Source organism: Sebastes fasciatus, chromosome 21 (genome assembly GCF_043250625.1).
Source record: "Sebastes fasciatus isolate fSebFas1 chromosome 21, fSebFas1.pri, whole genome shotgun sequence".
NCBI classification, from domain to species: Eukaryota; Metazoa; Chordata; class Actinopteri; order Perciformes; family Sebastidae; genus Sebastes; species Sebastes fasciatus.
Genome location: NC_133815.1, coordinates 25,185,144 through 25,197,920, shown reverse-complemented (window position 1 = coordinate 25,197,920; position 12,777 = coordinate 25,185,144). Strand labels below are relative to the sequence as shown.

At 40.2% G+C, this 12,777-nt stretch overlaps 1 protein-coding gene across 1 annotated transcript; it reads left to right on the top strand.

Moving 5' to 3' along the window:
* The first annotated feature begins 91 nt into the window (after window positions 1-91).
* chchd7 (coiled-coil-helix-coiled-coil-helix domain containing 7) lies at window positions 92-5,187 on the top strand. The gene is made up of 4 exons (XM_074622063.1): window positions 92-184; window positions 2,213-2,272; window positions 2,369-2,461; window positions 4,555-5,187. Exons 2-4 carry the CDS (start codon window positions 2,219-2,221, stop codon window positions 4,657-4,659), a joined length of 252 nt encoding a protein of 83 aa, XP_074478164.1. The 5' UTR covers window positions 92-184; window positions 2,213-2,218; the 3' UTR covers window positions 4,660-5,187.
* Window positions 5,188-12,777: the final 7,590 nt, after the last annotated feature.

Genomic DNA, 12,777 nt, shown 5'->3' with positions numbered 1-12,777 from the left:
AGCCGAGAAATCCTATTGGCTCCTTGGAGTGTCAGTCTAAGTGTATATCTTTTCAGGCGCTCCTATTGGCTGAGGCTGCTGTCAGTCGTCGGTGACGCTGTGTGTGATTTTGCTGGTGCGCTGTTGAGAGAGGAGGAAGGTTAGCTTGTAGCTTGTAGCTCTGCAGGTCTCCTGTTAGTGAAAGGTACGTAAAGTCTCTGTCCTTTGTCCACTCACTGTTACCTTAGTCTGTCCATCTCCATGACAACCCGCCACACAGGTCCCCGCCAGCCGCTTGGTAACATCAGTGAAGGTCAACGTGTTTGCAGGACAGCAGCAGTGTTACATATAGTGGAGGACGCACCAGACTCCGTTCAGAAATCTGGCATTTAAGTAAAAACGTGTTGATTTTTATACATTTACTTCACCGGTCGAGACGGATTAACACGTTTTCTACAAGAGGAAGAGACGCTTTTTAATTCGGTATACTTTTTACACACCGAGCTGAAATGGTTTTAATATTAATTATACACACAATGTGGTAGTAGTGGAGGACGCACCAGACTCCGTTGAGAAATCGGTCAGTACAGTAAAAACGTGTTGATATTTATACTTTTACTCCACCGGTCGAGAAGGATTAACATGTTTTCTACAAGAGGAAGAGACGCTTTTCAATTCGGCATACTTTTTACACACCGAGCTGAAATTGTTTTAATATGAATTATACAAACATCGGTTTCAGTTCTGCTGAGAGTTAGTTGTTAGTTAGTGTGGTTCAGATTGACTGTGGCTTGGTTGAGTAGGTTCTGGCTGTAACATTGTGAATGTGATGTATCATACAATTTGTTTTTTAAACTGTGTATTGTAGATTATGATGTGTTTTCTCTCCATACATGAGCTGAGATATTTAACAATACATTGGGAAAGGTTACAGTAAAAGCAAAATGTTTTCCTAACAAACATTTGGAAGTTAGTAAATTGTAAATTATCATTTTTTTTACACATTAAATAGCCCCAACATGATATCTGGACATGTTTATTAGAGTTTATGGGAAAACCAATTGGTACTGTTGTGATATACAGTATGTATGAAATGTATGAAAATAACTGCACTAGAATTTTTAGCTGCAAGTTTTTCTGCATGTAAATGCAGTTGAAAATGTAACATTTATACATAGTACATTTTAATAGACTGGCATAATGACTTAGACCCTGACTGATGTAGCGGCTTGATCGAAGTTATCAACTAATATTAGCTTATCACAGATAGCCTATATCTGTATCAATGGAGCCTATACTATATGTTGGCTGACAAGTAGCAAGAAACTGCAGTACAGAAACACCAAAGATATGTTTGCCATAACAAAAGGGTACTGGTAAATGAAAGATACATGAATACATTTAATGCTTATTTTAGTGTATATATATGTATACATTTGTTTTTATTTGCTGTTTGTGTATTTATCAATTGTGAAATGTCCCGCTCTGTACAGATCTTTTTCACAACTCTTAAAGGGTAACTTCGGTATTTTTCAACCTGGACCCCGTTGTCCCATGTTTTACTGTCTAACTGACTAATAAGGACAACAATATTTGAAACTGGTCCAAGTATTGAGGGAGAGCGCTGTAGACAGCAGCTGCTCCCTGGCAACAATACGGTGCTATTGGGGCAAGCTGGCAACGTCATTTACGTCCACTAAAAGTGCTTGTTTTTTTCCATGACAGGCTGTGATCGTTATTATAAATGTCTGATATTATGGAAAGAATCTCGCCCTAAAATCTAGTGAGTTGACGTGTAGCTGGAAGACAACGGTGGAATAGTGGAATACATCCATGGTGGAAATGAGAGTGGCAGCCGGGCAGAGTTTTGTGCAGTACAGAAAGCGTAGCTCAGAGTTATCTAAAAGATTTTCAATGTCATGGCTGAATATTCAGCTGATTTCGACAATGTGGATGAAGTCTTTGAGGTCGATGGACGCCTGTATTTATTTGAGCCAAGGTACTTGTCAACTATTGGTATCGGTATTTAGCCTTAGATGGAGTTTACCACCCGCCTTCGTTACAACATATCTGCTGGTTTTATTAAAACGTTCAAATGAACTGAGCTGTAGAAATCATCAGAGTATAATTCCACTGAATGTTTAAGTCATTCAAGACAGTTACATGTGACAGAAGAGGTAAACCATGACCTTGTTCAACTGAACTTGTTTATATGTTGTCTATCTTTACACAGGTCTGAATGGCTAAAACGGCACGAAAAGTTCGTAATGAGGACTTTAACCCATGCATCGATGTAAGCTACCGACCCCTTTACATCCTGCATTATGTCAGACATCGGCTCAAACGTGTCTCTTAAGTTTCTAATCCTGGAACTTCTTCTCTTTTTCAGGAAAGTGATGCCTCCCAGAAGTGTTCGGGTACCTATGATCCGAGTATGTGTTCAGCCTATTTCCAGAGATATAAGAACTGTAGGAAATACTGGGTGAGTGTATGTGAACAAATAATCCGGACATGTTCAAAAGATGAGAGTTGGATGCATGGAAAGGCGTGATCAGAGACCCGGGCTTTGTCTCTCAGAGACCATATCTCTGGCTGGCCCATCATGCTCCTTAATAGAGCTCTCCAGTCATTTAGTATTGCTTCCATAAAGTTGTAGGACTCACAAGAGATATCAGACATGCACCTCGTTACATAAATGTGATGATAGTTTGACATGTTGGTCTCATGTCTGAGTAAGAAGCAGTCTAACATTTCTGTAACACGACTCGGGTCACAGCAACACAAGCTTCAATACGCAGAGACACAAATGAAATGCACATCTTGGAATAAATGGATCCGTTAATTATCATTTATTATGGACGAAGAAAATAAAATCAGTTTAATTAACTATGAAATACTTTGAATTAGTTAGTTGTAGAGGAGATTCTTCTCATGTCAGATCAGTCTACGTATATATAGACTATATATAATAAGTTTTCCCTTGGTTGCAGGTCAAAACTAAATAAAACCATCTTGTTTTTGTTGTTTTCTTTCATGCCAAATGAGCAAATAGGAATTAAAAGAGAGTTTAGTGTATTTGTTTATGTTGAGATCAGCTGTTATTAGTGGTGGAGCACGTTGTTACTCTTTCCAACAATCACCAACTCTGGTTTGGTCCAAATAAACTCTTATTTCACCGAGTTAGATGTGAAAATATGCCGACTCTACACTCCGTTTCCCCGCCGTCTCTCTCTCTGCTCGCCCAGCATTTAGCCCTAGCTAAATTAAATAAGAAACCTGCTATGTCTATATTTTAAGGACCCTCTCGCCGGCCTTCCTGCTGTATCATCCTCGGCCGTGCAGTTCAGAGGATGAGATCGGCGAATGCTGCAAACGGATAAAGACATAGATATGAAACTGTTTTATATGTATACAGATTTCGGAGGAGACCGGCGGCGTTGAAAAAAGTCTGTCCGTTCAAAACTACTGTCTGACTGCTAACATTACTCGCGTTTAATAGCGGTCCATTTCCGTGTTTTGGTACGGCTTTTGCACCTGATGCGAACCGTACCCGAGTACACACGAACCGTACCCAAGTACACATGAACCGTACCCGAGTACACACCAACCGTACCCGAGTACACACCAACCGTACCTGAGTACACACGAACCATATCGAATACACACGAACTGTACCCGAGTACACATGAACCGTAACCGAGTACACATGAACCGTAACCGATACAACGTCACCGATACCACTTTACGGCAGCGTGACGTTAACCTCTCGTCACCATCTTTCGGGTCCTATCGCACGCGCTCACGCTCCACCTCCCAGACGGTGCGGGCGAGACGGGCCGATGGAGAGCCCGACCCTGCGGGGCCAGGATCCACCTCAGCCAGCGCGCGCCGGCCCTCACTGTCAGTGCGCCACGGGGTTTTGCTTCACCCTCTGACTCGCCCGTGCGTTAGACTCCTTGGTCTGTGTTTCAAGATGGGTCGGGTGGGTTGCCGACATCGCCGCAGAACCCTGGCGCCTTTGACGTGGGCCGAGCCCCGCCCTTGGGGCACGACGCGGTTGGGGCGCACTGAGGACAGTCCGCCCCGGTGACACCTTGTCCACGGCCCCGGGAAGCAACTTCACCCGATCCTTTCCAAGCCGACCTAGAGCCGGTCGCGGCGCACCGCCTCGTATGCGGGATTCCCCAGCCTGCCGTGTGTCGCTCACATCCTCCAGCTGGCTGTTAACGAGGGTCTTTTGGCACAGAGAAGTACTCGTATCGGTACTCAGTATCGGCGAGTACCCAAATGTAAGAACTTGTACTCGTACTCGGTCTGAAAAAAAGTGGTATCGGTGCATCCCTAACTTGAACTGTACCCGAGACCACCTTCTTAAATGGATTCGGGCACGGTACGGAGCGTTCACACTAATCAATCAAACTGGACTTTGGGGACAAGTGTACTCGGATCCAGGCCCGGGGTCCCTGATGTGAAAGCACCCTTAAATATCTATGCCATTCAAACTGCACACCTCCAGCTTTCTGTTGTAAATGTCGTCTCCGAGCCTCTAAGCATCTGTTCTTTGTTTGTTTGTAGCACAACATAATGATGCAGAGGAGAAGAGAGGGTGTGAAGCCTGACATGCCCGCTGCTGCAGAGAGGCAGGAGATGCTCGCTGCCATCGGAGGGAAACCGTACTGAGAGTCAGCAGGGTCACACAGAGACACTGTGAAGACCAGCGGGGACCAGGACATTTACTACAATGCACCACTGGTTGGGTGGACACTGTGACCCAGGGCCTGACCTGTCCTCAAGCTCAGGTCGTGTGGAAGTGACCTTCTGTAACTGGTCTATTCTAGAGAGAGAAGTCACAGAAACACAAGATATTATTTATTGAGGTTTATTATGTGACACAACATGAAATGAGTTAAAGAGCTTTTTGTTTGAAGGGAAATGTCCTCTACATGTGCTGTTATTGTGGTATCACAACTCTAATTTTAAGTCACAACTAATGAGATCCAGTTTAGTGCAGATTCCATCATGAATACACAGGGTCCTTAAAGACACATGCTTGAACCAATGACAATTATTCACACTGTAAAACAACGTGTGCGGAGGACTTCTTCATCTATGACCCCGAAAGCAAGCTGGGGAATTAACTCAACTGACCAACACAGTGAAGTGTGACACCTGTCATCTGTCTAGCCTTAATAAACAAGGACTATTGTATCATTGTTTCCCCAATTTGATTAGTTTGATTTTCACCTCATTCTGTTTTTGTAGGTCGTATTTTTCAAATGTTTTTCTGCACGATCCTCATATATGAATGCTGTCCCGTATCATTCTAAGCTGTCAGATCTCAGAGGAAGTGTTGACTCCTTTACTTCCTAACTGTCATCATCATCATCAGGAATCTGAAACGTGGCATCTTCAGGCTGATAACTGCTCTGACAGGCAAGTTGAACAAACAGAGGTTAGTTTTCCATCTCTTATACTGGAGACAGAAATATGAACCTATCCTTAATAATAAGGAGAACTAACCTAAAAATACTACTATTATTTTTGGTATGTTCAATAAAAAAAAAGGCGATCACACCACTTTGTGGAACAATAACCAAGCATATGTTTGTATGGCCTATTATTTATTATTCTGCATAAATACTTTAAAACGTTAACTGGTTATCATCGTCGCGTAAGCTGTTTCTACCAGCATAGATATGTTAGTCGGAGTTTTCTCACTACATCTTGGAAGACACTGGATAAATCCAAGAGGGGGGAATACTGTATATATATATACTGTATATGTATATATATACATACATATATATACAGTATATGTATATATACGTGTATACATATATATATGTATACACGTATATATACCCCTCATTTGCATAATGAAGCAGAAATGCATGATGAAATGTAAAAACAAATGCATAACTAAATGCTTAAATGCAAATAAATACGTGCATTTAAAAAAATAAATACATTTAAAAATTAATACAAACAAATACATCAATAAGTACAAGTGGGAATAAAACGAGTAAATAAATAAGGGAATTAATACAAATAAAATATCAATTTATGTCACAATTGATCAATTCATTATTGACTACTATTAGTTTTAATATTATTCTTTTGCTACTTTTAATGGCATATTTATTTATTTATCGAGCCATTTATTTATTTTTAATTTTTTATATTTATCTGAACTTATTTCTGCCACACCTGAATACTACTTTCACTTTAGTTACTATAGAAAATTGAATTCTAAATTCTAAATTCTACTGAGTCTAATAAAACATTGATGACTCTAAAAGCTCCTAAACTACAGACTTGAGATCAGTTGTGATCAGCCTTCTGTAGAGATCATCACAGTGTCTGGTGGTCTGGTGGTCTGATCAGCTGCTGACATGCTGATCCATCTCCGTCAGTGAACCGGTGTTGTGTCCACATGTGTTTCCCAGTTTACCTGAACGTCTCCCGGTGGGGGGGTTACGAAACCGACTGATGGTCGACGGTCGAACAGACTCCAACAGCAGACAGACGGATCCGAGTTCACAGTCTCAGACAGGTGAGTTCATTACCGTTCCTCCTCACCTGGAGCTGCTTTAACCCGAGCTTTAACCCGAGCTAACTGTCTGGATCCAACGTGCTGCCCACCTGTTCCTGATAGCCTGGGACGTTACTCCTCTGACACACTACACACTACACTACCGACACACGGAGTCAGCATCACTTTAGGCCTACTGGAATAATCCAAGCACATGGATTAAAGTCACGTTCTCACATGTAACTAAACATTATAACATATATATATATATATATATAACATATAAAGCTAATGTTATTTCCCAGGTAGACTGGAGTCCTTTTACTGCACATTAACTGATGTTGTTGAAACATTAAAGTTACATGTGTCACACTGTTAAACTCTCCTCACAGAGGTGTTAAGTTATTATTATTAATATAGTGTACCACCATGACCACAAATACTAGTGTAGCCTACTACACATGTGGCCCTTATCTCAGTAAGACACACTAGAGTTTAAACTCTTTTTATCAATTAAAGCTGCAGTAGGCAGGTTGGAGCAAATATGATTAAAAAAGTGATTTTTATAAAACGGTCACTAAATCCTGACAGTATAGCATGAAACAGGTAATCTGAAAAACATCATGCTCCTCCGGTGTCCTCCTGTGTCCTCCGGTGCTTCTAATGGCATCTGCAGAATTTCACAGGCCGGAGGAAAACAAGCAGTAAGAGCTGATCTGGAGCCTGCTGTCTCTGAGCAGCTGTCAATCGCTCACCAACTCTGATCAAACGGTCAAACTAGGCAGCGCTGATCAAATCTGAATCAATATTCTGTTACTGTAATGCCTATTTCTCTCCTCAGATGTTTCCAGAATCATCTTGTAGTGTACTGTTTAGCTGTAAAAGTTTGTGACCCGGCAGCCATGTTAAGATCAGTTGAGGAAATACCAGGAGAGAGAGCTATTCCCAATGCAATAGCCTAAGTAACTCATTTGACTGTAAAATCCTACATATATAAACTGGAAAAACAAAGTTTGGAAACTTGTGTTTGATGGATTATTTCTCTGTTGTTACAATGCTAATCGGCATTGTGTTTTACATAGCTGGAAAGCCTGTTTATTTACCTTCGCAATGATGTCCAACTTGTAAGGATCATGCATTAGTGGGATGAGCAGCACAGCTGATTATGTGGGTAGTGCAGAGCATTTTGGCAAATTTTTCTTGGGCACTACCCACATAATCAGCTGTGCTGCTCATCCCACAAATGCATGATCCTTACAAGTTGGACATCATTGCGAAGGTAAATAAACAGGCTTTCCAACCATGTAAAATACAATGCCAATTAGCATTGTAACAGCAGAGAAATAATCCACCAAACACAAGTTTCCGAACTTTGTTTTTCCAGTATATATATATATAGGATAAGTGGTTACAGATAATGGATGGATGATCTGAACTGCCCTGCAGTAGAGAGGCAGCCCTTCCACACTCTATTACTGTCAGATATGCTGAAACTCATGTTGTGTTTTGGTTCACAGACCTGGTTTCCCTCCATCAACCTTCTCATGGATGTGTATGTGGATCTCTGCTGTTCATTTGGGTAAGCTAAAGGTTTATTACCTGTGGAAAGCTAAAAGATGTCATCATTAACGTGCACAGATATTTTGGAGGGCAGGTGCTCAAATGAAAAAGGGGCACTCCTCTCATCATGATTTATTAAAAATAGTTATGTAGCCTACAGTAGCTTATATTTGACTTACTTACTTACATATTTATTTATTTATTATAAAGTGTTACCGGTGTTTGGACATGCATCATTTGCTGCAACATCTTAAAAAGATTAAATGTGTGTACTGCAGAGAATGGATAGGGGTGAACTTTGTGTCCCACGGCGTACCGACACCACACAAAACTAATGCTAGTAAACTTGAACATTCTGTTTCTTTGTACAGGGTTACCCTAGCATGAGTAACCCTTAAGGGATGATCTCAGTTTGCATTACAGGCTGATTATCCAACCAACCACGGTCCATGTTCTGTATACAAATAAACATGAAGGAAATATTGTTCACATTAACGAAGACACAGAGTGTTTCTACCAACCGTTATCAGAGGTGATCACTTGTGTCTGAATCCTCCCCTCTCCTCAGACTTCCTGTGTGGATAGCATCCCTACTCCACGCCGCCAAACGAATGAGGAGTGACCGCGCCCGTCGGAAGAAGGCCTACAGGCTTCTGCAGAGGAAACTGGTCGGTACTCATGTAATAAAATACAAGCATGTGTTACAACTAGGAATGCCCCCCCATCCGAGTCATTTAATATGGATTTAATATATCTGCCCAGAACTGATACTTTTATTTTCGTGGATTGATTTATCTTAATTTACTACACATAGTTTATAATAGCAAAATATATTTTAATAAAAATGAATAAATAAATAAATATATAATGCTCTGGGGTGATTATATATCCCACCTGGAGGATGTGGTTGGGGAGAAGAAAGTCTTTCACCACAAGCTGGACTTGGAGACGAGAAAATTGGACGGAAAAAATAAATAATTAATGAGGACGGTGAATCCTCGAGGATTAGTGCTGCGTATTCACAGCCACCAGCAGTCATGAAATATAGTCTCAGCTCTTCCTTCCTTTCTCTCTCTCTATATTCTCCACTCTCTTTTATTCCAGATGTTTCACAGAGTCGGCGTGAAGGACGGGGATCCATGCCAGCCGACGTATATTTACCCTGAAGAGGTGAAAATCTTGATGCGTTCCGTCTTCTCACAGGACGTCTGTGACTACCCCGACCCCTGCCATGATCGGGTGAGTATAGGAAGACCTTTCACATCTCATTCTGTCTAATTCATTTCACTTATTGATGTAGAATCAGCTCTTTTCTGGCCACTGGCTCTGTAACAGTTTACAGTTACTGAAAAAAGATTTGAGGTGAAGAAAAAATATGAAGATTGTAATTGAAAAAATACGACAGCTTAATAGGGCCATTGAGGGTAAAAAAAAAAATAGCCTAATAATTATGGAGCCAGCGGAGGGGGGGAATATTCCGAGAAAAAATCTCAGAATTTCCGGGATTAAAGTTGTAAATTTACGAGAAAAAAACTTGGAATTTCTCTGAGTTCAAAGCGGCAAATTTACAAGAAAAAACGTACAACTTTACGAGAAAAAATTCTCTGTGATAAAACTCACAAATTTATGAGTAAAAACCTTTTTTGTGAAGGAACCACATAGCTTCACTTGCAAGGGGACTATGAGCCTTTTCTGTGTTGTTCTCTCTTCACACTGACACAGTTACAGTTAAAAGCATCGGTGTGCAACCATGGTAACGCAGTGTGTCTGCAGTAACGTCTTCTCAGCGGTTGGTTTTTAGTGTTCGCTGTGCTGAAATAAAAGACACTCTACTTTGTGTAGTCAAAGATAAAAGTTGTTCGTCTCCACTTTCCTGTAACTTCTATAATATTAAATGTATTTATGTTCATAGAGGAACATGAAAGAAAATGTGTATATGTACCTTTCAGGACCTTCTACTTGCTCAGAGGCCTTCCGTCAGATAGGACATCGGAAACAGCGATCTTTAGGATTTCTCTGATAGGTCTAACATGAGGATAAAGTACGATGCATACCAATGTCAGCATTATGATCGTAAAATAATACGGAAAGAACATGAAAGAAAACGTGTATTTTTCAGGACCTTCGTCTGGCTCAGAGGTCATCCTTACCGTAATAACACTGATGGCAGCTGGCGTTACTACGGATTGGCACTCTACTGTTTTCCGAGTATTTTTCCAGTTAATTTATGACTTAATAATCTCAGAATATTCAAGTTTTTTTTCTCGTTTATTTGACAATTTAATCTCAGAGAATTTAATCTAAAAAGTTTTGAGTTTTTTATCAGAGTATGACCCCCTCCCCCGGCTCCATAATAATTATTTTTTACCTACAGTGGCCCAAATACGTCAGAATGCAAAAAAACAATATCTAAATAGAAAAAATCTTTGGTGTTAAATTTGGTGTGTTAAATTTTGTAAAATAATTTAATAAAATGACAGACACAATATACAAAATAATTAAGCTTGCACACCCCAAAAACATATGAATTAAAAAAAATAATAAGAAAGAAGACAGACAAACAAACAAGGGAGAAGTAAGGGTATATATAATAAGGACACTCTTACGTGGGCTTAAAGGAAGTTCAACAAATATGCTTATTTGCTTTTTTTGGCTGAGAATCTGATGAGAAGATGGATCATGTCTCTTTGTTGAGTGCCTCCCACCAGATGATCTGTATCATCAAAAATCACTTCAGTGCCTGACTGATGAATACATGTTAATATAAAATGTAGATGAATAAATGTTAATATAAAATGTAGATGAATAAATGTGAATGCAAAGTATGGAGACAGACTCCTTTCCTCTGACAATGTGGAAAAAACACCTTAAAAACTACTGTAAAAGTGCATTCAAATTTCAAATTAAAGGTCTCATATTGTAAAAAGTGAGATTTGCATGTCTTTTATATTATAAAACAGGTTTAAGTGCGATATAAATACTGTTAAACTATCAAAACACTCAATAATACGGAGAAATACACACAACCCGTATTCAGAAACTGAGCTTTTGAAACAAGCCGTCAGGATTTCTGTCCATTTGTGATGTCACAAATCTACAATATTTAGACCATTTCAAAGTTTTAAACATAAACATTCTAAATGTGTCCCAGTTTATTTCCTGTTGCAGTGTATGTGAATGACATCAGCTGACAGGAAGTAAACATGGACCCAAGCTGTTGCCTAGCAACGCAATTCTGTTGCAATTCCATTGAAATGCACTAAAACGGAGCGTTTCAGACAGAGGGTGAATACAGGTATATTCAGGCCGACAGTTTGAGGAAAATAAAGTTTTTTTTTAACATTACAGCATGTAAACATGGTCTATTAGAAACACAAAATACAAGTATGGACCTGAAAAGGAGCATGATATGGGACCTTTAATATCTATTTGCAGTAATATTAATGAGCTACTGTATACAGTATGTACTCTAAAATGAGCTGTGTGATAAATGCTCTTTATTCTTTAGTCTAAATGGTCATAATGTGATGAGGTGTGACTGTGTTTGTGTTGTTTCAGGTGGTGTACCTCACTGTGGAGGATCTGCACAGAGTCGACTTCAGCTAAATATGTGTGTCTCTTCATGTGTCTGATCTGTTCTAATGTAGAACGTACAGTTATGGACCAGTACCAGTTTTGTATTGGTTGTTCTGTTTGATACGGCATCACTGATTGTTACTCTTTATCTACCGTTTGTTTCAGGGTTGAATGTTCTCTAGTTTTGAGTCAGTCCTCTTTGTTAATCAGCAGTGAGCTCACTGTAATTGGACAGAAAACATTTCAATTAAAAAAAAGTAGTTCACATTCTGTATGTCATCACTTTCTAACAGGCGGTCCACATCGGACGCATTTCAGCTAAATGTTTTAATTGTCCACCTCACGAAACACCATACTGATACAACACAAAAACACATGAGGCTTAAGTATATGAAACTCCATACGGTAGGCCTACGGCAACATCTGACACCCGTTTGTACAGTCATGTGATTACAACGCTGTTATAAAGTAGAATTCATGATACTTTAACCCTTTAATGGTCTCACCCAGTAATGTAGGGAGTCAGATCAGTCTCAGTATTAAAGCTGAAGTAGGCCAGATTGGAGCAAATATGATTCAAAAAAGTTATTTTTACAAAAAGGTTCCTCTGTGTCCTCTGGTGCTCCTAACGGCATCTGCAGGATTTCACAGACCGGAGGAAAACAAGCAGTCAGAGCTGATCTGGAATCTGCTGTCCATCTGCTGTCTATGAGAGCCGGCTGTCAATCACTCTGAACTCCGAACAAACGGTCAAACTAGGCAGCACTGATCAAATATGAATCAATATTCTGTTACGTTAATGTCTATTTCTCTCCTCAGATGTTCTCAGAATCATCTCGTAGTGCACGGTTTAGCTGTAAAATGAGAACGTTTGTGACACCGCCGCCATTGTGAAATCTGGTGAAGGAACGCAAAGTTCCGGTCACCGGATGACCGGAGCACAGCCAATAGGAACGCTCGTTCAATGAAATGACCTGTGATTGGTCAGAGTCTCCCGTGGCGGGCTAGATGTTCTAAAGCCTGAAAACAGAGCCATGAGGAGGTGCAGGAGTCGAGTTTTCTCTCAGAACACTTGAATTACAATATGCTGAAAGGTTATTATGGAATTTTTGCCCAATGATGCCAAAAAT

What these genes read in the sequence shown, in the direction of transcription:
- chchd7 (XM_074622063.1), top strand. Translation starts at nt 2,219, where the DNA reads ATGGCTAAAACGGCACGAAAAGTTCGTAATGAGGACTTTAACCCATGC. An exon ending in ACTTTAACCCATGCATCGAT is followed by an intron (nt 2,273 to 2,368) that starts GTAAGCTACCGA and finishes TCTCTTTTTCAG; the next exon opens with GAAAGTGATGCCTCCCAGAA. An exon ending in AGAACTGTAGGAAATACTGG is followed by an intron (nt 2,462 to 4,554) that starts GTGAGTGTATGT and finishes GTTTGTTTGTAG; the next exon opens with CACAACATAATGATGCAGAG.